A 27,790-nucleotide genomic window follows, 5' to 3' on the forward strand; every position below is an offset into this window, starting at 1 on the left:
CAGATCGCGCGTATCTCAGCCAACTAAATTGGAACGAGACGGCCGAGAACCGTGAACCGAGAACCGGGAACCGAGAATGGACGAGAAATGGAAAAAGGGTAAGACGGCGAGATAGAACGGCGAAAAGGACGGAGCGAAATCCGCGGAAACGGGTGTGTGGAGAACGCGGAGAGAAGGACGGCGCGAACACCCACCGCACCGGTGAAACACCCGGCGGCTTATCCGGCCGGCTATGGCTGCTGCTACGACGGCTACGGCTATCCCACGCGTTCTCGTTCCCGTTCTCGTTCTACTCGGGCCACCGACGCGGCGACGTCTTCATCATCCGTCGGCGGATTCTCGCGGTAACGGAATTCGAATTATCGGGCGGCGCGAGCGCGCGACATTCCGCTCGGCGCGCTCCTCGCCAAGGCTGAGAAGCTACGGAGAGAAGTCTTCCTCGACCGCGGCCGGAACTAATTTAGCGGCGTGCACGAGCCGGCGATCGAATAAAATCGAAAACCGGAGAACAGGTCGGACCGAGTAGCCGAAGGAGCGACCGAGAAGGAAGGTTGCGCGGCGCGGCGCGGTGAAGCGGGAGAGGGTTCGACGGACCAGGAGAGGGTTACTTTAAGGACCTTTCGAGAATCGGTAGCCTCTCTCCGGCGATGTTTTATTTTATCCCTCGCTCCATAAGATCGCATTCTTTACGACCCATTGGACGAATTCATTACCAGCCTCGGGCAATAGGTAGCCGAAGTTCGTAAGCCCCTGTTCCCCCTTTCGCTCGGTCCTCTCTCGCCTCGCGCCGTCTTGCCGTGTTGCGCTTTGCTGCGTTTTGCTTCCTCCCCGCTTTGGATCGTCGCTTCGGTCTCCCGCGGGTAACGATGGTGTCCGGCGCGGTGCGACGATTCGGCTGCGCCGCTTCACGGATGGAAGAGTAAAACGGAACGGCCAGTGTTATACTTTATAACATATATATTTATTTGAGCTTTAATTGCATTTTAAAATACAACCGAAATAATTAAATAATGACAAATCTGGTAAAATGGTTTCAAGAGTCGCGTATACATGATGCATTATCTTTGTGGTTGCGCATTTGTAAGTAGGTAGGTACTTTTCGAGCGTATTTTTCGCACGGTTGGCCATTCGCGTATCGTTTTTTTCTCTCTCTCTCTCTCTCTCACTCTCTCTCTCTCTTTCTCTCTCTCTCTCTCTCTAGTTTCTGCGAGTGTGTGCACATTCCGCGTTTATTTGTGCGCGTGTATCGATCTTCGCATCCACCACGTAGACCTCGTGTCTCGTTTTCGTCCCACTCTCAGCAGTCGTATAGAATTACAATAATAGTAGTAATATTATCGTTATATCGATAAATACTTTTAAAGTCCGCGATGGAAGAATTAGAGTTTACAAGAAATACGTATACAAGTGTGTTCCGTTTCAGATTCGGGCTCCCTCGTCCTCGAACGCGCGCAATCATCGTTCCTCGGCTCGGTATTCCTCTCGCTCGATTCGACTCGGATGCGCTTTTCTCCTGCACTCTTCAGCGCGCAACCAAACTCGCTTTCGCGCGTCTTCTCGCCCCGTTCCCGGCCCCGTTCCGTCGCTGCATTCGCTCTTGCTCCCTCGCTCTCGCCCCGCTCTCTCACGCTCTCTCTCTCGCTCTCTCACATTCTTTCTCTCTCTCTCTCTCTCTCTCTCGCTCCGTTTCTGGCGCCCTTTCGCGATCATCCGGCGCGCTCTCGTCGACGCAGCTTTCGGCACTCGCACGTACGCAACCATGCAGCAAGCACTCGGACGGACGGACGGACGGGCGACCGGACAAACGGGACGGATCGACGCGCTTCTGCTCGTCGTCGTCAAGTACACACGCACGCAGATGCAAGACTATTCGCTTCGGTGATTGTTCGCGCCCCGACACGCTCCCTGGGTTGCGATCGACTTTCGGTACGCGCCGCGATTTCAAAATTTCTTCTTTTTTTCTTTTGTTGTTGTTGCTGTTGTTGTTGTTGCTCCTCCACGCATTATCGTCCGCGTCGTTTTCTACTCGTGGCATAGATTTCGATCGTAATTGTAATCAATGTACACGGTGCCGTTCGCGATAATTCGAGCGTATAATAATGAGAGTATTTTACACTTAAAATGTCGCGTCTGCTCGCGCGACGCAATAAATAGTATCTCGAAGAAAGAAAAATTTACAATGGTCTACTCGCGCGCTACGAGTGAAGGAAAACGATATTGTTCGAGGACGTCGCGTCGCGCGCGCCCGACTCGCCCCGGCCCGCCCTGACCCGCGCGCGTTCCGAGCAACCGCGAGCCTCGCTATTGCACCGTATCTCGTTGCTTCTCGACCAAACAGTATCCCCGTCGAATCTTTTCCGCTCGTTATCCCGCGCCGGTTCTCTCCGGCTCTCTGGCTCGCCGGCTCACCGACTTCTTCTCTTTCCGCGGAGAATCGACCTCGAACGATCTCACCGGTTTCATCGCAATAAGTATCAACAAAGAGATTCCTATACAAGGGCGGACCCTAGCCTATCCTATGCTGCGCTAATCAACTACGCTCTTACGTTCTAGAGGTATACATGATGATCCGTCCTTACGACAGCCGTCTCGGGTAAGCTTTCCCCTCGTTCGTCCTGGAAAATACTCGCACCCACACCTATCCGCGCCAATTCCCCGACCTTTCGCGTCCTTCGGTTCCTTCTGTTCCCTCGCTCGCTCGTACATTCGCTCATTCGCTCTGCCTCGTTCTCTCTTCCTTTCGCGCTAACATTCTCTCTCTCTCTCTTTCTCTCTCTTTGCCGTTGCTCTCGATGTTGTTATAGCCCCTCTCTGTTCCCGTTCGTTCGTCCCCCACCCCGATGCACCCATTGTTCACGTTCGTCGTCGGCCCGTGGCAGACTCACCCCTTCGTCACCTAATCGGATCGGTTCTCGTTGCACGTCGTAAACGCCCTTAAGTATTTATAAAATCACAAACTTGGCCGCGCGCCGAGCCCCTTGACTCAGCAGTGCCGCGAGATATGGTGGCATCACAATTTAATTAACGCACGTTCGACGTTCGACGTTCGTCCCCTCGTTGAACGGATCGTTCCCCGTTGTTGGCGCACCTCGACTGTCCGCACGGCGACGGGACCCGCGTGAACGAAATGCGACCGAACGCGACCGATCGAAAACGCGACCGGCGATCGGGGTGGGTGGGTGGGGGGCGACTTGCGAACCGTGGAGAATTGCGGCTGCGACTTGCGGCTTGCGACTGCGACGACGAAAGCGGGACAGGAATCGGCGAGAGTAGTCGCGGCGACGGTGTTCGTTCGGACAGTGAGATCGCGAACGCGAGGAATAGGATCGTCGAGGCCGAGGTGTTCGAAGGTCGAAATGTCTCGAACCACTCCGGTGGTCGCTAAGTTTTACAGTCGTTACAGTATAGATACACTTATGTACAAGTGGCACCGCTACTTACGGGGCTCGGACTATACGTATTTGCTGGACAACTGCTTGGCCAGCTCCGTATACTTGAGAAATTTCGAGTGCGGGCTCTCCTCGAGGGGAGAGGCCGCTGACTGAGACGGGCTACCGTTCGCCTGCGAAAGCGGCGGCGACTTGTTGCGCTGAGACGTCGGCGGCGAGGAAGAACTGTGACCGGTCGGCGGCCCCGCGGCGGTGTTCTGAGAGGCCGCGGCCGCCGCAGCGGCGGCTGCCGCAGCCGCGGCCGCCGCGGCGGACCGGCCGATCGTCAACGGGTCCGGGATCACGCCGTCCTTCACGAAGTGCATCTTGGAGAGATGATGCCTGTACGCGCCCTTCGAGATGAACGGCGTGTCGCAGAAGGCGCACTTCATAATCGAGTCGGCGGTGACCACGGCGTCGTTGCAGGCCCAGCTGAAGGCCAAGATGGCGCCCGGCGTGGTTCCGGACCCGGGCCCCGTGGCGCCGACTCCGCCGCCCGCGGCCGACCCCAGGCCCGACGTCGAGCCGGGCCCGCCGGCGGACCTGCCGCTGCCTCCGCTTCCACCGCTCCCGCCGCCACCGCCTCCGCCGCTGCCGCTGCTGCCGCCACCGCCGCCGCCTCTGGTCTCCGTCTTGTCGCAGAGCTTCTGCAGCGCCGCCAACGGATGGCTGCTGGCTTTGCGGCCGTGCGAGTCGACCGCGCCGCCGGCGTTACCTCCGGGGCCGCCGCCAGCTCCGCCGCCGCCGCTTCCGCCGCCCGACAGGCTGTCGAACATCGAGGAGAGGGCGCCCAGGCTGCTCGAGCCCTTGGTGTCGGGCGTGCCGCGCGGCGTCACCGATCGGTCGCTGCTCGTCGGACTGCTGGTGCTGTTCCTGCAGGGGCTGCGGACCAGCTGCTCCATCTGCCCGGTCGATCTGGGCGTCGGCGGATTTATCCGCGGCGACAGCACCTCGCGGCCGTCCTCCGCGCTCTCGTGTATGCTGCTGCCGCGCCGCGTGTGGTTGAACGAGCTTTGCTCCTCCTCGTCCCTGCAGTCGTCCACGATCTCCTTCTTCACGTACACCTCCCGACCGCTCGGCTGGGCCGACGCGTCCTCGTCGCCGGCGGCCCGCTCCTCCGCGTCCTCGTCCTTCGGCTCCTTCTTCACGACCACCGTCGACGAGGCGGTCGACGCGGCCGCGCTGCCCACCGGCGTCGTCGTCGACGAGCTCGTCGAGCCGCTACCTCCTCCCGATCCTCCGGTGGTGGCGGAAACGGCGCTGGCTGCGGCCGCTGCGCCGGGATCCTCGTCCCCGGATTCTTCCGCGGCCGGATGATGGCGTCCCGCGGTCAAACTCTGAGGAACCAGCTGCTTGTCGGGCGTGACGCGATGGTGATGGGAGGAATGCCTTTCCGAGTGGCCGACCGCGGAGAGATCGAGCCGCCTCTCGGGCGTCATCGCGTCGGTTCGGCCGCCGCTTCCGCGTTCCGACACGGAACTGGACTCGCTTCCGCTGCGTTCCCTTCGCGCCGCCATGCTCGACGAGTAGTGTTGCTGTTGCTGCTGTTGCTGCTGCTGTTGCTGCTGCTGCTGATACGATCGCAGGAGATTCATCGTTTGCGGATCGACCAAGGGTTTCGTGTAGTCGACGCTCTCGTCGATGCCCAGCCGCTTCAGGATGCTGGTGCCCATCGGGGCCCCGGGCTGGGCGTGATGCAGACCCGGCGCGCCGTGCCTCGCTCGGGAGTCGAAGCTCTTCTCGATCAGCTTCTCGATGGCGTTCAAGACGGACGGTGAGGAAGAACTGCCGGTGGTCTCGTTGCCGGCGGCGGGCGTCGGCGTGTCCTTGCCGGGTGTGGTCGCGTCGCTGGCCGACGACGGGGACCGATGATGCCTCGACGAGGACAACGGCGAGCCGTCCTCGTTCACGCTCTTCCGGCCGCTCTCGGTCGGCGGCAGCGTCGCCGACAAGTGGTTCGACATCAGTGCATTCTTCAGAAAGTTCCGTTGATTCGCGCTGACCGTTCCCGCGCCGATGCACTGCCGAATGTGATCCACGAAGATGGTCGTCTCGATCTTGTCGCCGCACTTCTCGCAGGTGATGCGGCCCGCGTGCTTCCCGAGGCCGTGGCCGAGGCCCGCGGCCGCGTCGCCGTTCTTGAACTCGTTCTGCGCCCGCTCCAGCTCCAACAGCTTCCGCACCGGCAGCGACTTCTTGCGTTTCTCCCGGGTCTGCCGGCGGCGTCCGCCGCTCTCGGTGATCGAGCGCATGATGTGTTCCTTGTAGTGCGAGTTCTTCACCATGTGGTTGCTGAGCTCCTTCAGCGAGCTGAACGCTTGGTCGCAGACCTTGCAAGTCAACACCGCGCTCACGTGGCTGCTGGCCGCGCCGGACCCAGGAGCTCCGGTGGAGCCCGCGTGAGGCCCGGTGGCGCCGGCGTTCCCGCCGGGGACCGCGGTCCCGCCGCCTCCGCCGCCTGCCACGGCCCCGCTTCCGCTGCCGCCGCCGCTGCCACCGCCGCCGCTTCCTCCGCCGCCGCCCTTGTTCTCGTCCGAGGACTTCCACGAGATGATCTGCTCCTGCGAGATGATGTTGGTGTAGTGCTGCGTCTGCTGCATGTGCGAGGTCATCTCGGCGAGGGAGCGGAAGCTCTGGCCGCACCACATGCACTTGAGAATCTGCCTGGTCTGTTCGGCCCCTTTGCCCAGCCAGACGTCCTGCCCGCGGACCAACTTCCTCGGCAACGGCATCGTCTCCTTGATCAACAGATTCAACTCCGACGGGCTCTGCTTGCTGCTCGGCGTCGCGGAGCCACCGGCCCCGGGGCCGGCGCCCGCGTTGCTCGCCGACGTCGTCTGAGGCTGATGGGGCGGCTGGGGTGTCGGGATGCTCGGCAGGTTGCTCTGCTGTGGGTGAAGAGCGGACCCGGACGGCGGCACGGGCATGTTGACGCCGCAGTGTTTCGCCTCCTTCATGTGCGTGGTCATCGCGGCCAGCGTGGGGAAACTTTGCTTGCACCAGACGCACTTGAGCACGTCCTTCGCCTGATCGGCGCCCTTGTTCAGCCAATGGGACTGCCACGCGCTGTGCCGGCTGCCGGACGTCGAGCCGGACGCGCTCCCGGCCCCGCCGGCCCCGCTGCCGCCGCCGCCGGCCCCGCCGGCCCCGGAACCTCCGCCCGTCCCGGTGCCGGACGCCGATCTGAAGAGGTCCTCGCCGCCCAGCTTGCTCAGCTCGCTCATCTTCTCGAGCGCCTTGGTCGCCTCGCTGGGCTGGTACTTGTTCTCCAACGCGGACGGCGCCTTGATCTTGCCGTTCCAAATCTGATGGTGGTCGACCACCACGCCGGCGGTGCTCTTCGGCGAGAGTTGCTGCTGACTAGTGGCGGCCGCCGCGACCGCCGCCGCGAAATACGGGAAATGCGAGGCGACCACGGGCGACGTCCACGGCGACACGACCGGAGGCCTGCCGAAACCGGCGGCCGCCGCAGCCGCCACGGCCTGCGCGGGGTCTTGGTGTGCGGCGGTGGCGGCCGCGACCGCAGCCGCCGCGGCTGCCGCGGCGGACCCGGAGGCCAGTCGGGACGACTTGCGTACGGGCGGTGGCGGCGAGTCTTCCGGGCCCGGTCGTTTCCTGCTCGGCACCGAGAGATCCAGGGGCCCGTTGTTCGTCTCCGTCGAGGAGGAGGGGGTCGGCGGCTTGCTCAGGTTCAGGATCTGCTCCTCCTCGTCGTCCTCCGTCGACGAGGCCTTCCTCGTGCTGAAGTCGAGGACAGCGGGCAACGGCGTGGCGGACGGCGAGACCTCGCCGACGCTGCTCGGCGAGACCAGGAGGCCCGGGGTAGCGGCCGGCGGCGAACACGAGGACGAGACCAGCGGCGACACCGAGCCCCGGGACAGGGGCGAGTGGCCGAGCAGCAGCCTCTGGTGAGTTTGTTGCAAGTACGCCGCCATCATGGCCGCGGAATGCGGCGGCAGCAGGGGGTGACCGCCGAGCGGAAGGGGTACGATGCCGCTCGGGCTGACCGGACTCGCGCTGCTCCTCGTTGCTGGCGGCGGTGGGCTACCAGTCGCCGGACCGGACGATTCCCGTGAATCTCGAGAAGGGCAGCGCGGACTCATCGGTTCTCTGAAACATCAAGCAGACCGGGGAGCCGGTTACACCGCGTGCCTCGTCAACCGATTTACGCGTGCGCGCGCGCGCGATTGCGATCACGATCACGATATCACGGTCACGATCACGATCGCGGCGTTTCGTCGGTGTCGGCGCGACCGATCTCCGATCGTAAACGGAAAAACGTGGCGCGAGTAATCGATGATACCTGTAAGAGGCGCGCGAACGCGTGGCGTACGCTATCCGTCATTCCGGTGCGCGAGCCGCCGCCGCCGAGCTCGGCGTGGTTACGGTCGTCGATTCGAAAACGGCGCGCGGCGAGGCCAACTCCGGGCTGGAGTAGGTTGTGCAGGCGTGCCGACGGCTCGCTCGTAACTGACTGCTCCTGACTGAATGCGGAATGCCGAATGCGTGCCGCGAGATGAAAGGGGAGCAGCGGCACGCATGCAGGGGAAGTTTTCGGGGTCAGGCGGGGCGCCGCGAGGTTCGGAGGCGCCACTGACGCAGCCCGTGGCACACGCACGTCCCACACCGGCACGTGGACCTGCACACACGCACCGATACGCGCGTCGCGACCGCCCCCGCGGCGAGCGACGATGCGGCAAAGCGGTGCCGAGCGTTCGCGAAGCGGTGTCACCGAGGACGCGCGTCGGAGCTGGTGGGATCGCCGGGCCGGTCGGCGGTCGTCGCGACGGTCAACGCGCGGCGGTGGCCAGCCGCCGGTCGTCGGGTGCCGGTCGTCGACGGTGCGGCCCGACGGGAGCGACGCGTAACACGTGCCTATCTCTATTAGCCGTGTGACGTCGCACGGCAGTCACCGATATCAGTCTGGCACCGGCTTGTTTATCCCCTCGTCTCTCTCTTACCCACCCGACTTCCCTGTTATCCCGTGCCCTCGCGCGTTTTCGCCGCGATTCCCTCTCCCTTTATCGCCTCGCGTCCCTTCCCCGTTTCCCTTCGCAGGCATTTAACACTGTTTGCCGCGTCTCGCTCGTTCACGAGCCGCCCCGCGCGTACGTCCCCGCTCGTTCCCGCGCCGCCGCGATCCGCACGGCACCGGCTCCGCTCCGCTCCGCGGCACGGATCCGTGACGATTCGTTGCGCTCAAACAACGAGAACGCCGGTGCGGGTACATACACGGAGCTCATCCGACGTCGGCGACTTCAAAGAGAACGGCAGCATCGGTCCCGTTGATTTAGGCGGTTTACGACGAAGCCCCGAGAGTAAAGCACCGGCTAATGAGTTTTAAGGGAATCGTGCGCGTCGAAATTTACGTTTTTACTTTCGACGGCCTCGCCCCGTGCGTCTCGTTCTTCCCGACTCGCCTACCACACGGTTTCTCTCCTTCTCGTTTTCCGCCGTTTCGACGATTCCGTTCGCAACGTTCCCGCGTCCTCTCTCTCTCTCTCTCTCTCTCTCTCTCTCGCGCGCGCGCGCGACGGCATCGACGATTTTCTCGCGAACTCTCAGAGAGTCCCATTTACCTGTCCGGGGGTCCGGTGTCCCTCAAAATCGTAGGATTCAATCGTGCTGTAGCGGATGGCGGTGGAGTGGGTGGCGTAACATCCTCGTCGTCTTCGTCGTCGGTCGCGTCGCCGTCCTCGGTCTCTTTGGCTGCTGCCGCGCAAACCCTCTCGCTGGGGCTGATCGGCCCGTCATCCTCCGCGCAATCGCCCTCCTCGCCCTGGAGGTCGGCGGCCAGCCCTGGCCCAGAGCCTTCGACTCCGTCCTCCCCTGGAATCAAAATAGCCCGCGGTTAGTCGAGCCGATTTCACCGAAACCGACGAAACGACCGGGAGAATATTCGGAAACGAACGCGCGCGCCGCGATCGGCCCGGAACAATGCCGTTATCTGTTCATTAATCTGCCTCTTTCGCCCGACATAGACAACGTCGACGGCGACGACAGGATCGACGACGTCTGGGTCGCGAGACGCCGTCGCGGTCTCCCCGTTTCTCTCGCGAAACGTTCGGAGATCGTGCGCTTTCCCTTCCCGAATCCCGTCGCACACTCTCCGCGGTCGCTTCAATTGCTCGAATCGCTTAATTGGTGACTGTAACCTTTTTTGCGACGCGCGAGACTTTCGTAATAGCTCCTCCGCCACGTTCGAAACCTCCGCTGTCCGCTGCGGTTCACGACTCTTTTTAATTGGACTGGTTTTGATCTTTATCCGACTCTTAATCTGCTACCGATTCTTTGAATCATTTTCACTTCTTTGTCTTGCACGTAGCAAAGAGAAACTATATGCATATTAAATGATAAATTATACGCCGAATAAATCAATAACCTTGACACTTTCAACCCCTTCGACCGCCGGCGCACGTCGATTCGACGACGTCTTATCGCTGGGCGAAACGAGCTGCGAACGTATTGGACACCGGGTAGAAGGTTAACCCATTGACTGGCACGCAAATTTAGCGCGCCTTGCCCTGGGTGCCACGGTTTTATTTTAAAGAAAACACGAAGTTTTACAAAATATAATAATATTATATATATAATATTGCGATATAATATTGCAATGGCATTTACAGTATTTTTTTTATTGATAATCAATATGTTCTCTACACTATATACATTTTTCATTCATCCTTTCTAATAGTTCCTAACTCAGATAGCCATTTGTAGCCAATCTAAACTTGCAGCACCCACTGCGAGATATCTCGTAGCTGGCAGTTTTGTTATAGACGCTTACTACGAGATATCTCGTAGTTGGCAGTCAATGGGTGAACGCGTGTCCCGACCGCGACGTCGTCGACGTCGGTTCGCACCCTCGCAGGGTGAACAACGCGTGGACGAATGGCGAACGGCTCGGCGACGGGGATGGTTCCGGCCGGCGCGGCTTAGCCACGAGCCGCGTGCCACGTCGCCATCTTGTTCGGGCGAGACGAAAGGCCGTGGATGCCGATCTTTGGCCAAGGAAAACGAAAGAGGCGGAAAGGAACCCGCACACCTCCCTTTCGAGAGGGTGGGGACAAGCGGTTCCCGGAGCACCGTCCTACTTTGCCGACTGGCCAACCAAACGATCGTTTGTTCGCCGATGGGTCGCAGAACGAGGAGGGAAAAGAGATCGCGCATCGATCCGCGGAGGCATCGGCAACTAATTACGCAGATTTATGTCCCCATTGTCCATTGTCTCTCTCGAGCGGAGCGCGTCCCTCCGAAGCCCTGCGCGACCGTGAACGATCCGATGCCAGGGAAGCTGCGCGCCGAACAGAACCGAGCCGAGCCGAGCCGGGTTGGGCCGGGTCGGGTCGGGCCGGGTCGAGTCGAGTCGAATCGAGTCGCATCGAGTCGAGTCGAGTCGAAGCGGGAACGAGAGGCGTTCGAGGAAGAATCGACCAACGATCGCGAAGACGGCAACGTCGACGCTCAGAACGAGGAAGAGGACGACAAACCCCCGAGACAAAAGGAACGATTCGAGAACGACGCGGAATCGAGAGCCTGCACCCAGAGTGCAGGAGGGATACGCGAGGAACCGAGGGACCAGGGCGGACCACCGGAGGACTGCTCCGCCCGTTCCGAACCGAGGATCCTCGATCTCTGTTCCCCATTTCGTCCTGTCGCGTCCGTTTTCGCTCGTTCCACACTCTTTCTCTCTCTCTCTCTCTCTCTCTCTCGCTCTCTTTCTCTTTTTCTCCCTTCTCGTGTCACATCCTTTCGCTTCGTTTTGCTAGGCGCGCGTCGTTCGCGCCTTTCCCTTCCCCCTTTCCGGTGCCTCACCCCTGGGTTTCGTCTTTCTCGGCGGACGTATCGCGGAGAGGAGAACAGACGGCCGAGCAAATTAGCGCCAGATCGGAATGAAAAGGAGGAGAACGGAGCAGCGGCTAAAAGCGCGGCTCTCGAAAACGACCCGGAGCCATCGACAGCGACTTTTTCGGGCAACGTCGGCCGGTGCGAGAAAGCCTCTCGACGGGTCCATTCGTCGTGGACGAGTCCGCGGTAACGAGTTTCGTTCGTCTCGAACCCGGCCGGAGATTAGCGCGTTCCCGATGCTCGCTCGTGACTCGGCCGCGAGGCAGACTATCGTCTCGTAAATTTTAATACGCCCGAGAGGTTTGCGGTAGCGGCGAGTCTCGTCTTGTGTCCCGTGCCCGTCCCCGTCTAAATTTATGCGCCATCGGCGCGTTAAATCGGCCGCGTTTGCCAACAATTAAACTCGTTGTTGCGCACGAGGCGTCTCGGCCGCGTTGCGAAAATTCAAGGCGAGCCGCGTACGCTTTAATTGTTTGCTGGGCAAATTCAGATAACGGTACGATTTTCTTTTCGCGGCGTTAGACGGGCCGCTATCTGCGCCGCGACGTTCGGCCGTCGACGACCGTTCAAGATTTCGACTAATCCGCGCTACCGAACGCCGTTCATTTATTTAGTTGGTTATTTGCGAACGGGATCCGCTCGAAAGAAGATACTCCTGCGAGAGAGAGAGAGGAGGAGGACGCCGAATAATTTGCTCGGCAGCATCGCGACGACGCCGGTGCAGTTACGATCCGGTCTATGACGAACGGGTGCACACCAGACTTATAAGCCCGGACCGGCCCCGGGGGGCGGGGCGGAGGAGGGTATCGGGGAATCGAGGAATCGGGGAGGAAAAGCGGAAAAGCTGGAAAACAAACGTGCACGGGAATCAAGTGCGAGACAGAAGGCAGGAAGGAGCGGCGACGAGAGGGAAAGGAACAAAAGGAGCAACGGAGGAGGACAAGGCAGGACAGGATAGGAGAGGAGATGAATTCCTGATGCGAGAACCGTCGGGAGGCTGGCGAGGAGAGTGACAGGAGGCAGACGAAGAGACGAACGGATGGACAGGCAGGCAGCCGTACGGACGGACGGATGGACGGACGGACGGGCGGACGGACGAGCGTGCGAGCGAGCGAGCGAGCGAGCTAACCGGCTAGAACGACGAAGAGAGGCGAAGAGCAAAGGGAGGCTCCGCATTGTGATTCTCTCGCGGTCTGCCAGAGTGTGACTGACGGGTGAATCCATTCTCCTTCCTCCGTCCTTCTTTCTGCCTTTCCCTCGTACTCCCTCTCGCATCCCTCTCGCCCCGGCGCTGCTTCTTCCTCTCGAAGCAACCGGCTCTCGAATCCACGACGCTCGGCCTCGAAAAGATCGTTCCGAGCGCGTCCGCGCGCGCCGAGCACTCCTCTCTCGATCACGACGATCTCGAGATTCGGCCGCGATCCGTAGACCTCGCGGATCGACGTTTCCGCGACCTAGGAGACGAACCCGAGCGCGACGTCGGCCCCGTCGACGAAGGCGACGCCGATGATCCCGAACGGAGCGAGCCGTTCGACGCGCGCGGCGTCGATGCGAATGTTTACGATTCGGGCCTCCGGACCGCTCTCTCTCTCTCTCTCTCTCTCTCTCTCTCTCTCTCTCTCTTGCCTCCTTGTTCTCGTGCGGCTCGGCCGGCTTCTTCTTTTTCGAATCGCTTTGTCTTCCGAACCGAAACGTCGGGTGGTCGTATTCGTGAGTCACTTAGCCGTCCGAACGAGACGACAGGACAGGACCGAACCGAAGACGGAGCACCGACCTACGATAGTCTACCTGACTGATTGACCGATGAGGCGACTGTTATCCTAAGTCAACACTCACTCCATCAGCCTGTCGAATCGCTCCCCCATTCTTCGAGCCACGCCACGTTCCATCGTTCTCGTTCCCGTTCCCGCTCTCCTTTCCGTCCGAACGGTCTCCGGACTTCGGACTGCGGACCACTGCCTACGCCTCGCGATTCCACCTCTGCATAAAAAACGCGTCGCCCGGCCCGCGGATGCCCGACCGACGATTCTTCACCGATGCTTCTCCCCGGCGTGTTCACGATTGAGACGTTCGAGACCTTTGGGTCGGTTTGGGCGCTCTTTCTCTCGCTGGTTGCGGCCCACCGACCATAAGGACGGGGCCCGCGTTTCGGCTTATGGTCGAGGAAAGGGTGCTACCAAAGAGGTTCTGCGTGATCTAGACTGTCCGCCATCTTGGTGTGCTAAAGCAACGTTTGCTGCCACGTTTCTTAGAATCCGTGTCTGAACGGTAATCGAACCGCGAAATTTTAGATTGTTGTAAAATAACAAACTCCAAAATCTTGGCATGATCTAAAAGATTGCTTTGTCCTCCAGGTTAGCTGTAAAGTGCGACACTAGTGTGGCCTACCGAGATAATAATAATAATAATAATTGTAACATTATTTATCGACAGGATAAGCCCTTTGTTGCAACGGGAGGAGGTAACAACGATGTAGCAGCCACGCGAAAAAAGAGAAGAAGAAAGATGACGAGGCAGACATTACTGTATATACAGCGTATGCTACAGTAATCTTGTAGCGTATGTATAACATTTACAAAAAATCGATCTACACTGGCATCGCAATCTATCAGGAAATCCATCCTACTAGTCTCAGTAACTGGTCCAAAATTTTGCTATCGACCTAGGGGACCAGTTACTGAGACTAGTGGGATTGATTTCCGGACAGATCACAAAAATCCCGAAAATGAATTCTACTAGTCTCAGTAACTGGTCCAAAATTTTGCTATCGACCTAGGGGGACCAGTTACTGAGACTAGTAGAATTCATTTTCGGGACAGATCCGAAAAATCCAGTAAACCAATTCCACTAGTCTCAGTAACTGGTCCACCTAGGTCGATAGCAAAATTTTAGACCAGTTACTGAGACTAGTAGAATTCATTTTCGGGATTTTTGTCATCTGCCCGGAGATGTCTGTCCGTACAGTAACTTTACGATCCGTGTTCGAGGGATCGCGCCACGTGGAGTGACGCTTTCGATGCGACGCGATCGAAAGCGACGAGACGGGACCAGACGAGACGAGACAAGACGTGACAAGGTATCGAGAGTGAAGTCGTCGCAAACGGGGCCGTCCCTTTGATTTTCAAAGGATATTGTAGTCACGGCACTTGGACACGCCTCGTTCAATCTCGCACGATCCTAGACGAGACTGTCGCGAAAATCCCGATCCCGAATCCGCATCCGCATCGGCTGATTGCTTTTCCCCGACACCTTTGCCTACCGACGCACCAACACTCTCTTCTCCCCCCGCGCATATGTTCCCGGCTCGAGATGCCCGCGCGCGCGTTCCGAGTTTGTTGTCGCGTCGTTCCCGTTCAATCTTTCTCTCGCGCCGCGGCCGTTCCCGAGTCGTGCATCGTACGAGCCACTGCCGTCGCGTCGGGCCGGATCTCGGATTTCCGTGACAAAGCTGCGAAAAATATGCAACGACGTCGTCCGCGGTTCCGCGGTTCGTCGTCGAAATTTTCAAAGGAGACCCTGACGCGAGAGGGGGGAAGGGAAGAGTGGGTCCGTCCTCGAGTCTATAGGTTTCCGATCGCGAGCCGATCTCTCTCTTTCTGACTCTCTTTTCTCTGGTTCGACGCGGTCGTTGACCCCGAAACATTGTTGACCGCGGGATCCGGGCGCGACAAAGAACGTCGACAGGAAAAAAGAAACGACAATGAAGCAGAAGGAAGAAACGGAACGAGAAGGGGCGGAACCGAGACGAATGGAAAAGGAAGGAGGGTCGCGAAAGTGAAAGATGACGAAGCGACGGACGCGTCCGGACTCGGGGAACGATGGACCCGAGGCGCGATGCGATAGCCGTGGAAAGTATCCCTCGGGCAACGATTTCGGCGGCGTGGCAGGCCGAGGATTACGCGGCGGATGTGTTTTACCGCGGGCAAATCGCGGGTTTCCGAGCCGCTCGGCGGCCACCGATGCACGGAAGCAAGAAGAGAAGCGATCGAGCGAGTCGCGTCGCGCGTACTCGACCGAATGGTATTAATGATGGAGCGCGTACGGTCGCGCCGTAGGTGCGTTCGTTGATGCAGGTAGGACGCGACCGGATGATGGATGACAGGGAACGCGTCGTCCGGTAAAACCGACCGTTGGTTCGGCCGTTCCTTCGTTTGTTGGCTCGGTCGCCGCGTCTCGTCTCGTCTCGTCTCGACTCGTCGCGTCCCGACTCGTCGCGTCGCATCTCGTCGCGTCTGGTCCCGTCGTCGTGCCCCTATCGCAGCTTGCTGCGCCTTGCCTCGTCCGTTCACCCGATCGCGCAACAGGCGACAGTGATGATCGATGCGCGGCTGCCGTAGCTGCTGCCGTTGCAACCGCGACTTCCGCTCGAAAAAATTGCGAGTCCGTAAACTCGTTCCGCGACGTTCGATGGCCTCTCTCGTCGGAGGGTCTCGCCCCGCCGCCTCGCGGTCCAATTCCCTCGGGAGCATTTCGAGCCGGACGCGGTTCGAAAAGTAGCATCGGAAGCTGGAAAGGGTGTCGGGACGGAGGGCGCTACCGCGCGGCTTCGAGCGCGGCGCGGGTCGGGGTGCTGGAGCGACGGCCTGCCGAGGTGGCGGAACAGAGACGACAGGAGGACGCCTTCATCACGATATCCGTCACTCTTCTTCCCTTCTACCCTACGCTGTCCTCGTTCTGCGTCCGCGACCTCCGAATCTCTCGGTTGTCGCGTCTCTTTCTTCGTCGGAGTGTCGCGTCGCGTCGAGTCGAGTTGCATCGAGTCGAGTCGAGTCGAGTCGCATCGCGTCGCCTTTCGAACCGTCACTTCTGTTACCGACTGCCGACGCGAAGTCCGCGTGACAACAATAATTGTCAGCGAAGCATCGTCTCCCGAGTCGGCTGCGAGGATCGAGCACCGAGCACAGACCGAGCACCGAACGCCGAGCAACGGGTGACGAACGACGAACGACGAATCAACGACAGAGTTAAAAAGTAGACTGTGGAAACGGTGTGGAGGGGGGGGGGAGAGGGAAAAGGACACGGACACCGAATGGGAGACGAAGAGAGAGCGAAAGGATCGCGGGACGGATGCCGCGACTTCGCGAGAAAGACCGACCGACCGGCCGGCTCTATTTATAGAACCGGCAACAAACACGGAGCAGCTGGTGTCGATCCGTCCGGTTATCGTTTCGTTTGCACAGCCTCTGTCGTGGGCGCGCGAAGTGGTCGTGTACGTGGTCGTGGTCGTGGTCGTGGCCGTGGTAGGCGCAACAAACGGGCCGTCGATCGATTCGGACGTTTCCCCGGCACCGATCCCCGTCGACGGACCGGCAACGGGGACAAAGACCCGGGCGGCTCTGGGCGCCCGCGGCGCCCGCTCTTTCGAGCCGAATCGGCGGTTCGCGACAGCCGTAAAAAATAAAGCGCGTGTCCGGTCCGCGCGTCTTAATCCCGTAGAGGAGCGGAGGATATCCCGCGAGACGACCGACTGGCCGGACGGACTTCGCCGCGAGGAACGGCTCCCGAAATAGGCTGCCGCCACTCGGTACGAACCGGCGAACGAGAGAACGACCGCCTCACCGATCCGTCCTAATAAATATTGTGTCAACGTAAATAAGTGCGCGATGCGGTGGCGCGAGGAAAGGCCGAGAGAGCGCGTTCAACGAGCGAAAGAGGGAACCGACGCGAGACGTTCCTCGGAAGAAGACGCCGCGCCGACCGGGAACGATCCGTCCTCCGGATGACGGACGGCTGATGTACGGAAGGACAGGTGCGCGCAGCTTTCGATCTCTTTACCCTTGCTCTTTCCTCCTTGCCTCTGCTTCTCTGTCCCAAACGCCCGTCTTACCCCGGCTCTCGCCTCGCCGCGTCTCGGCCCCGGCACTCGCTCGGATATCGCGCGACCGACAGTCGCGACCAAATGTCTAACCCGCGACAGTCCGAGAGCACCGATATCCGATCGATTCGCTCGCGCGCGCGAGGTTGTTCGATCGGACGAATCGGTACGAGCCGATCATCGGCGTCGAAGCCTAGAAATTTGTTCGGGCGCGGTCTCGCAAGGAGGTCGGAACCGAGATCCGTGGCAGATTTATGCGACGCACATGCGGCGAAACGTATAACTCGCTCGCTCGCCCATAATATCTGCCCTCCGTTTCTTAGCGCTCCCTCTCTCCCGGAGGCGTCGCGACGAGAGACAGATACACTGCCGAACCGATACCGTCGAACCGATGCGACGCGATGCGACGGGACACGACGAGACGCGACGCGACGCGACGATCCGTAACTGCGCTTATTACTAAGTGAACCGAATTACCGCGGAGTCGGTCAGCGACTCTCATCGCGGGGATTCGAGCGAGAACGACCAAACGGAGAAAGATAATCACAGAGGGTCGGGAAAGAAGAGTCGACGGGGTGGGTTGCGCCCGTGTCGAGGCTAGTTAGTACGGGATCGCACCACCTTTGTTTGCACGCCCCACCTTCGACACCGACGCGACAGCACGCACACGCGTGCCTGTATGCGTCCACGCACACCACCGTCGCAGCGGCGGTAGCCGAGGCATTATATCGTGAGCACAGAAGTAATTTATAGTTGCAATAATTTATTGGGTACCATGGGGTTTATACTTGCCTGACGCGTAGCCATCCGTCACCGTCAGTGACGTCACCTCCCTCCACATAATGACTACCTACGCCCCCTCCCCAACTCTTCTCTCTCTCTCTCTCTCTCCTCTCCTCTCCTCTCCTCTCCTCCACGCTCGGCCGCCGCGGCCGTCGTACCCCCTTCCTGCCTCGGTCGCCGTACACCCTCCTGTCCAACGAACCCCACTCTTTCTCAGCGACGCGGTCGGGCGATTTCTCCGCGGCTCCGGCCGCGTCTTCTTGCCGTCCGCGCGAACGAGTCCCGCGGACTTTTCTTTCCGTTCCCGCGAGCGCGACCGCGTTCCTCGCGGAGGGTGGTTCGTCGCGGATCCCCGTGAACCCCTTACGAATCGAAGCGCGACGCGACGCGACGCGGCGGGACGCGTGACGCGCCGCGCCGGTTCTTTCAGGAGCGGAAACAGGAGTGCGAGAAGGAGCCGCGGCAGCCACCAGCCACCAGACGCGCGGCTCTCTCGATGGCTGCCAGAGACGACGAGTCGGTCCAGAACTAGATACGCTCGTCACGTTTCTAGCTCGCCTCCCGCGAGAGGAACGAGCGAGAAGGAACGGGAGCGGAGGTGGAGAGGCCGAGGTGCCAGCGGAGGCGGAGGCGGAGGCGGAGGAAGAGGAAGAGACGAACTTGTCTCGCGGAGAGGGAGATATCGCGCCGCGGTGTTCGTGCTGTCGGAGGAAGCCGACGTTGCGAGTGGAAATGACGTTGACGGGCGTTTGTCACTGTCCCCGGCAAATAATATCCAACACCGCCCGGCACATATATATATATATATATGTATATATGTATACAGACACACGTATATATATACACACATATATATACACACATGTACGTATATATGTATATCCAGCCGCTTGTTACCTTCGCAAAGCTTTCTCGGCGTACACACGGCCGGCCGTGTGACGGAAAGGGGGACACCGTGGACGCGGACGTGGACGTGGACATGAACGCGAGTATGCTCGCGTATAATCGGTGCGGCGCGTCATATCCTCTGGATACCCTTTCAGGGTGAATTTTCTCGCTGGACGCACTCCTACGGGTCGCTCTTTCTCCATCGCGCCCTCTCCAGCCGGACGCAACCTCGACGCTCGCGTCCGCGACCGTCCGCTGCCAATCCCGTCTTTTCCGTTCCTCGGCTTCCGTTCTCGCCATCCCCACTCGAGTTTTACGGTCTGGAATGGATCACCGTGGCGAGGAGGAGAAGAAGGAATTGCGGTTTATCGGGCGGGGAGCGCCGGCGGCGCGGCCCTAATTAAATTTGGAATCGCGAGCGAGCCGAGCGGACGTCGATCGCGACGCGAACCGACTTTCGACGAGTAACGAGTTTGCTCGCGCGAATTCGGGAATTTTTTCGAAACGCCGAGAGCCGGTGGGTCGCGCGCGACAGAATCTTTGGCGTTCGATCGATCGACGGGACCGGTGTGCGAGCGAACGTGTAGAGCGAGCGAGCGAGTGCGAGAGCACGTCGAACCGTTTTCGTTTCTCTGGCAGGAGATAATTAGGGAAACGTGTTCGAGCCGAAGGAAGGAGCGCGGGTATCGTGCGAGAACGAGGGTGATGGAATCGACTCGATCGGGGAGTTCCGCTACGCTGGAAGGTGGAAAGGGTGGTACGAGGGTCTTGGCGACAGCCGTCAATCGATTGTCAACCGGGTCAGGCGACCAACCTAACCCGAACCCTCAAATCCTCCTTCTCGTCCTGTTACTCGCGTACGTATCGGTCCGGGCACCGCACCGAACATCTTTGCCCGCTTCTTCGATCACCTCGTTCGGCCGCCACCCTAGCCGCGCCGATCCTACGAATTTCGACGCGATGCTGGATTCCAACGAGCCAGCTGGCTTCGCCGCTTGTTTTCGACCAAAGTCGAAAAAAAGTATTGATCGGCACATAGAGTTGTTCGTTCGAGGGAATAAGGCCCTTTGGATAACGAACGATGGATTTTACGTATCGTCGTCGGTTAACGGTCGATTAACGGCAAGAGAAGACGGTGAAACCGAGCCTCGAAACACGTTTCGAGTAGAAAGGGAATCTCCGATTGTTCGGAGAAAATGTTAACGTTCTATTTGTTACGGAAATTCTGTTTGTCGGCGTTGACGCGTCGAGCGCCGCGTCGGTCAATTATCGGTGACACGAATTTTTCAGCAATTTTGAGAATTCATTTTCCTCGTAATATATTCGAGCAAACTGAATTCGACTAGGATGTTTCGGATGCGAAAGCGTTCCGATGACGAAAAAGCGTTCCGCCGTGGTAAATTTGAACGTTCTAGACTCGGTTTCAGTCGATGGAAATTTAATTTAACATTGACTTTGTGAGGGTTTTAGCGACCGATCATCGGCGCTGCACGCGTTAAGCGACAAGTCTCGTTCTTTTTGGTCTTTCTTTTCTTTCGGCCCCGGTGAACATTTAGGTACACGCGCGCGAGCGGCGAGCGATATTTAGGCGCGTCCTTTCGCGACCTCCGAATTATTTAAAAAGGAATTAATACAAGAATATGATTTTTTAAATTGTATGCCGTCAGTCAGCGGACCCTGACGCGGTCCGAACGGAAAGTACAGTGTCAGTCACCGGTGACTGACGTGCCGCTTAACACGTTAAGCGCCAACCCCGTTCTGCCTTCCTTTTCGATTAGCCCGTGTTTTAACATTCTGTGAAACCCGCGAATACCGTGTTTTAACAAAGCTCATTAATATTTCTTCTGGTAACAAATAATATCCGGGAACATTCTTTCACGATTTCCAAATCATTTAACATTTATTCGTGCACATATATAGAAGAAGAGTATAAAATTGTTACGGCGACTTGTCCAAATAGTCTCGCAACTTACGAGACGACACAATATACATTCACCATATTCATTTTAGTGTTGTATAGAGATGAAGTTATCACGTGCATTCAGACTTCCAAAAATCCGGAAAATGAATTCCACTAGTCTCAGTAACTGGTCCAAAATTTTGCCATCGACCTAGAGGGACCAGTTACTGAGACTATGAGACTAGTGGAATTCATTTCCGGACAAATCTCAAAAATCAGGAAAATGAATTCCACTAGTCTCAGTAACTGGTCCAAAATTTTGCCATCGACCTAGGTGGACCAGTTACTGAGACTAGTGGAATTGGTTTTCTGGATTTTTCAGATCTGTCCCGAAAATGAATTCCACTAGTCTCAGTAACTGGTCCCCCTAGGTCGATAGCAAAATTTTGGACCAGTTACTGAGACTAGTAGAATTCATTTTCCGGATTTTTGAGATTTGCCCGGAAATGAATTCCACTAGTCTCAGTAACTGGTCGCCCTAAGTCGATAGAAAAATTTTGGACCAGTTACTGAGACTAGTAGGATGGATTTCCTGATAGATTGGGATGTCAGTGTAGATCGATTTTTTGTAAATGTTATACATATGCTACAAGATTACTGTGTACAGCATACGCTGTATATACAGTAATGTCTACCTAATTCACGCTCAGATTGTCCACTAAATTGGATAATTTGGGAAGAGGAAATACGATTATTCGTGCCTTGCGTCTCCTTTTTATAATCGTGGATAATTTGTAACTATAAAAATGAACCGCAAGGCACGAATAATCGTATCGCTTCTTCGCAAATTGTCCATTTTTGTGGACAATCTGAGCGTCAATTAGAGAGACATTACTGTATCGTGTTAAACTGTTATCGTCGCCGTGTAATGTGGCGCGATTCTCTCGTCCGAGATCAAATAAAAACGCGCCCTGGTGTCGGCCAACGAGAGATGGGCGCATCGACGACTTCGAGCTCGAACAAGAGATCGAGCGAAGCGCGGCGTGCACGACGAGGACAAAGTTTAAATTCGGAGTACGCGAAGACAACGCCTTTCGACGCCTCTGGCAACCAAGGGAACAGGGTGGACGGGGAATACGTGTTGCGCCCGTTTTCCCGATTTCGTAGCCGCGATCGAGGCGCACGCGAGGCGTTCGCGTTTCGCCCCCGTTCCGCCCGCGATCCTCCTCGCTCGGGAGCGGATCGCGCCGGCAACGCCGCCGCGTATCATCCTCCGTAGGTATCGAGAAAATTAGGGCTATTCGTAATTGCGGATGATCGAGCAGTTCGAAATTCGGAACTCGATTCGACGGTACACGGTTAACAGAAAACGACCGCGAGCCTCGCACAGACGCCGGCACGAAACGAGCGATCCACCGACGATTTGTCTGGCTTACCGCAATAACGATCTCGCGGCTAGTTCGCAGAATTTGGTCCGAGCTCGTAAAGCCGAGGGCTGTGATTAAGGGCCGGTGGGTACGCGGTTCCGCCAGGGTTTCGCCTCGGCGCGAACGGCGGGAACGACGAGCCGTCGACGCGGTCCGCGTCGGAAGCGGAATATCGGTATCCGAGCGGAAAGGATCGGCGAATTCGCGATCCTTTATATATCGCGAGGATCGGCGAATTCGCGAACTCGTTCGCGACGCGAGAGCGTCCAGCGGTCGCGTAGCCGCATAGCCGCATAGCCGCATAGCCGCTTAGCCGCTTAGCCCGGCTTTCCGGAGCCTCCTCCCACCCCGAGCGTCCACCGTCGATATCAAGACAGCCGTCCGACAGATCAATGCCGTGAGCGGCGGCGGCAGCGGCGACGACGCCTGGGCGTCCGTCGTCGTTCGCCCTTTGGACGGATTCCAGTTGACGGACAAGAGACCGCGACCCGCGTCTCGGTTGCGTCGCGAGATGCACGGCGAGCAGGAAGGTTCGGAGGCGTGGGGGTCGAAATCGAGCGAGCAGCCGCGCAGCGCGCGAGCTGCCGACAAATAGCGAACAGAGCGGGGCAAACGACGCGAAACCGCGGGCCAACGGAACCACACCCGTTCGCTTCATTGCATATTCAGCGGGGAAGGGCATTCCGACGGAGAGGATTTTGTCTTCGAGTCGCGAACGACGGCCGATGGCAGGGCGAACGTCGGAAAAGCGAAAGCTCGCGGGGAGAATGGGAGGATGGCGTAGGGGACGCGTGTGTGCAAACGAGTCGTCCCGGCTCGACCGAGCCCGGGGCACGCGGGGGGGTCCGTCACCGTCTCCATCCCCGTCTACGGTTTTCCCGGGACTTCCGAATATCGTCCCGGAGCCGTTTTATTGGTTTCGTCTCCGGTGGATCTCCGGTGGATCCTCGAATCTCGGCGGGTCTCGTCGGGTCCCAGGCGGGTCGGGAAACGCCACCGGGATGCCGGAGCATCCTATCCGTGTTGGGTGCTGGCTGCGATTAAAGGGGGTGACGATCCGTGACGTCGAGTTATTTCGGAACGAACGGAGGAGAGAGGAGCGGCGGGGCGCGCGGGACCCCGCGGTGGTAGAACCAGAGAATTCGCAGTAAACCTATGTAGGTAGGAGAGCCGCTTTCTTCGTCGACACGACCAGGAAGAACGCGAAACGTGCATTCCACGCGTGTCCATTCTGTCGGCACGCTGGACCGTGATGGAACTAACCTCGACCAACCGACGCGACGGTCGCCCTCCTTCTTTCTCTCCTCTTTCCTTCGTCGGCTCCGGTTCGCAGACCGTCGCGAATATGCTTCCGCTTTAATAGATTTCGAACGTTCTCCGTGCCAAACGGAGAACCGTCGCTTTCTAGATTCGACGACTGCGACGACTACGAATTCGATTCGCGCGACCGATCGAACGCTCTCTCTCTCTCTCTCTCTCTCTCTCTCTCTCTCCCTCTCTCTTTCTTCCTCTCGATATCATTCTCTCTCGCTCTCCCGGTCTCGCGCGCGATCTTTCACGGCGACGGAAGTATCGAAAGAGCATGGGGTGTGGTGCGCGAAGCGCGAAAGCTGGTTCGCGATAACGAAACAGCGAGAGAGCCCCGATCCCCCCCTTCTCGTCGCGCTGTCTATCTCATTTTCCGTAAGGGCGCGCTCGACTGTGCAAAGAAGAGGAGAGAAACGAAAAGGTATGTAGAGGAAGCGAGAATGAGAGAGGCGGAGGAAGAGAGAGCGAGAGAGACGGGCGAGGAGAGGGCGCGGGAGGAAGGGCAGGGGACCGGGGAAGAGCAAGCGAGAAAACAAGAGGGATCTAAAGAGGGAGGAAGGGAGAGGATAGCTGTTTCATCTGTCACCTGCAGACGCCGCCTTCCTTTCCGTCATCGTCCCTCTCACCCGAGCGGCAGCCACCCCCAGCGACCCCCTTTAATAATAACAACAATAGAGCTGGACTAGCGGCGGTCGGTCGGCACGGTGGCATGTGGACTGGAAGGGGTCGGGGACGTGGGTCGAGGACCGGGAGCCGAGAGCCAGCAACCGAGAGAGGGTTGGACGGGGAAAGAGCGGCGCGTCGCGTCGCGTCGCGTCGCCTCGCCTCGCGTCGCCTCGTCTCGCCTCGTCTCGCCTCGTCTCGCCTCGCCTAGCTGGAACGGTACGGGTCACAAGACGGCCGTGTCACGTCCGCTTCCAGCCTCGACCCTTCTCCTCGACAGGTCCACCCCGCGCGTCAACTTCACCCAGGGATGTAGTGGACCACCTTGAGTTTAGCTAGCGTACGTTCGATATCGGGGCGCGCGCAACTACGACAGACCTCAACGTCGCGTTCCCGTTCTCGTTCTCGTTCCCGCTCTCCTTCTACTTCCTGTGCACTGTGCACAGTGCCCGTTCGTTCGGCTTACCATTGCCGTATCCCCGTTCAGACCGAAGATCGCCGCGCGATCCTCTGTCCGCCGACGATTGCCACTCGAACGGTGGATAACACGCCGCGCCGATGCGCCGCCGGCCGAGAGAATCCTCGGGGAAAAAAACGCGGCGATAAGATTGCTCCGCATCGAGCGATTCGCAGCGGACCGGCCGCGGCCGCAGCGCCCATTCGGCACCCTACGGTTCCGCGGTCCAACGGCCGCGCGCCAGCACCCTATCCCGGCTTCGGGATCGCGGCACCGTCGTCCGTCTCTCGCCACCCTTATTACTCGTCGCGGCTCAACTTCATCAGGGAAATGTCGCGGCGGTCCCCGGAGCGAGAGCATTAACTCGCGCGCGCACACGCGGCCGCGTCCCCGCGTTCGCACAGGCAAACACAGGCCGCGGCGGCGTCCAAAAACGTCTAGGTGCGCGCGAATGCATCCCCAGTATTTCGCCATAATGCTCTCCCCGTCGGTGGTGGGGACGGAACTCGTTCCACTTCGTATGTATGTACAACGTAATACGACGCGGAAAAATGTAACATCTATTTCGTCTCTACTTTTTCTGGCCCGCGGTACGCTCGTCTTTTTTCAACGCGTCGAAACGCTGAAAAACCGGAGCGGTGAATACGGAGCAAGCGAACGTTTCAGAAAAGAATAAAACAGAGGGCGAGAGAGCGAGAGAGCAAGAGAGAGAGGGGGGAGGGAGAGAGCGGGCGAATCGGAGCGGCGCAACGCTGCGGAGGAAAGCGGGTGGAAGGCGGGAGGAAAGCGGCAGGTCGCGGGCAATGAAATAACTGTTTTTGGAATATAGTTTTTGTCGGGAACTCGGTGATTTCGCGCTGATTCGTGACCCACGAACGCGTCCAGAGCATTAATCGTTCGTAATTTCATTCGATTTAATTACCTGGCCGGCGCGCTCGAATCGAACGAGGCATTAAACCGTCCGAATCGGAGTCGAATGTTTGCATTTTAATACGCGCCGCCGATGTTCTCCGTTCGCGTACACTTTTGCGTTCCCTAATGATAGACGCGTAACGAGCGCGACGCTGCATCGATTAACGCCCGATAATTAGCAGTCGGGAAACGCGGTTTCCGCGATTACGGGGGATCGTGCGATCCCGGCGATCACGCGTCGTCGTTCGCCGTTCCGTTTCGATCCGCCGGAAAAGAATCGAAAGCCGGGCGCGGAGAATCGCGGGCGAGATCGTAGCGAGCCGATTTTATCGGCAGGCTCCCGCATTATACGGCGCTCGTACAAAGCCCAAATTATTTGGCGAACGTGGCAAACCCGCGCACGCGTGTCCTCCCATTTTCCGGCGGGGAGCTCTTTTTTTTTATTTTCGTTCTTCTCTCGGCTTTTTTTTCGTTCGAACGATAATCCAATCGAGAACGACGATGGGATTGAATTATTAATCGAATGACGCGCGTGGTCGAGGTCGCACGCCAGTTTTCGAGGGCGCCTAGGGTAGCGGAGCCAATTACTGTGCCCTGTTGGCGGGCTTCGGCGGTACGATATTAACGCACACTGTCTATACGGGAGAGATATTAACATCTTTTTAAAAAATTTAAGTTCTTCTTAAATTTCGTCACGCGCTTGAAAGTATCCCTCTGTGAAATCCTAAACGTCCTCCATTATATGCTCGGTATTAAATGTTTTTTAAAAAACAGATCTTCTCAACATTTACTGATTTTCCTGGGTTATATTTGTTGTAAATAGCTCCAGCAATTTAATTGGCAGTTCTTAAGAAGTCGAAGGTAAATTTCATGGCTTCTTTTATCGATATCAAATTTCCTTCCAAACGATTGTTAAATTTTCTTTCAGTATTAGGAGAGAGAACAAAAAATGATTCACAATGATCGGTTACTCTGTCGCAGCTACTGTGCATCGATTACTGTGCTCCCTCCCTAAATATCGAGCCTTCGTAACTGTACACAGTCAAAAGTTAATATTCAAGATACTCTAATGAATTTGATTTTTTGTAAGAAATTGTAACATCATGATAAATCATTGAAAAGTTCATATTAGAGATGACTGCTTTAATAAAGTTTCATATAGGATTGCACCAGAATATCGAGTTTCTTCGGTGTATCGTTAACGCATTCGAAGCTCGAACGATGAGATAAATTTATTAATTTGTCTTTTTTCTCGACGATCAAATTATTCACCGAGTGCTATACTTCGAATGGTATGCTATGATCTTGTTATTGTTAAAATGGCAGCTTACCTGTATATGTAAATAAATTAAATTGAATAGAATTAAATTAAGTGGGATTGAATTAAAATAAATTAAATTAAAATAAGATAAGTTAAAATAAATTAAATTAAAATTATATTTCATTCAATTAAACTTAATTAAACCTTGATTCGTCCAGCATTTTCTTAAACTTTCCCGCAAGCTTTACAAAAAATATCGCGGACCCGTTACCGAATGATTGAAATAATGCCAACAATTTCTGTGTTTGCCTACACACGCCTCGTCCCGTGTCGGTCGAAATCCCGAAGGCGTTGGCGTTCGCAATGGACGCGCGAAGAACACGAGAACCGTCCACTCTGCTCCGATCGATCGATTCGAGACGCGCGCTCGACAAGCTTTTCGCGAAGACCGCGACCAGATTAAGGCTGGCGCGTTTCGAAGTCGAAACGAGAGAGAGAGAGAGAGCAAGAGAGCGAGAGAGCGAGAAAGCGAGAAAGCGAGAAAGCAAGAGATAGAGAGACTCGAGGGACGAGCAGGGCGAAAGACGATAGATGAGAGACGAGAGACGGGAGAGACGGAGAAAGGAGGAGGGCGTGAGCGAACGATGCGAACGAGCGAACGAACGAACGAACGAACGAACGAACGAAGGGAACGAACGAAGAAGAAAAGTAAGAGTCGTCGATGAGAAGGGGTAGACGGCCCCGAAAGGAGCTTTGTCTCGATCGTCGTCGGCCTTGAATAATCTCGTCCTCGGAAATTTGATCGACACCGGTCAAACGAGTCGACCGGACTTCAAATACACAGGTACGCGGTTGGTTCTCTCGGTTCCCTTCGCGTTATTCTCGGTCTCGCTCGGTCCGCTCCCGTTCCGTTCTGCCTTCCTCCGTCGCCCGTTTGGTCGGCTCGATCTCTTTTCTCTCGCCTCGATTCGTGGGACGCGCGACGCGTTCTTCGGCCCCCGGGCCCACGAAGCCGGCAGGAAGACGCGCTACGAAACCATCCGTCCGTCCATCCATCCATCCGTTCGTCCGTTCGTTCGAGGAGGAACGCGCGAGGAGCG

The 27,790-nt window shown here is 57.7% G+C and overlaps 1 protein-coding gene across 4 annotated transcripts in view; it reads right to left on the reverse strand.

Annotated features, from left to right (window-relative positions):
• Positions 1-939: 939 nt before the first annotated feature.
• The window catches only part of tio (zinc finger domain-containing protein tiptop), a 93,318-nt gene continuing 66,467 nt past the window's right edge, over positions 940-27,790 (reverse strand). For all 4 annotated transcript variants that reach the window (XM_033474262.2, XM_033474260.2, XM_076521172.1 and 1 more), the window contains 2 exons: positions 9,008-9,257; positions 940-7,538 (listed from right to left, as the gene is read on the reverse strand). In XM_033474262.2, the coding sequence (XP_033330153.2) occupies positions 3,452-7,538; positions 9,008-9,257 (4,337 nt within the window). In that variant the 3' untranslated portion in view covers positions 940-3,451. The remainder of the gene's footprint in view (positions 7,539-9,007; positions 9,258-27,790) is intronic.

This window comes from Megalopta genalis, chromosome 4, assembly GCF_051020955.1.
Source record: "Megalopta genalis isolate 19385.01 chromosome 4, iyMegGena1_principal, whole genome shotgun sequence".
NCBI lineage: Eukaryota > Metazoa > Arthropoda > Insecta > Hymenoptera > Halictidae > Megalopta > Megalopta genalis.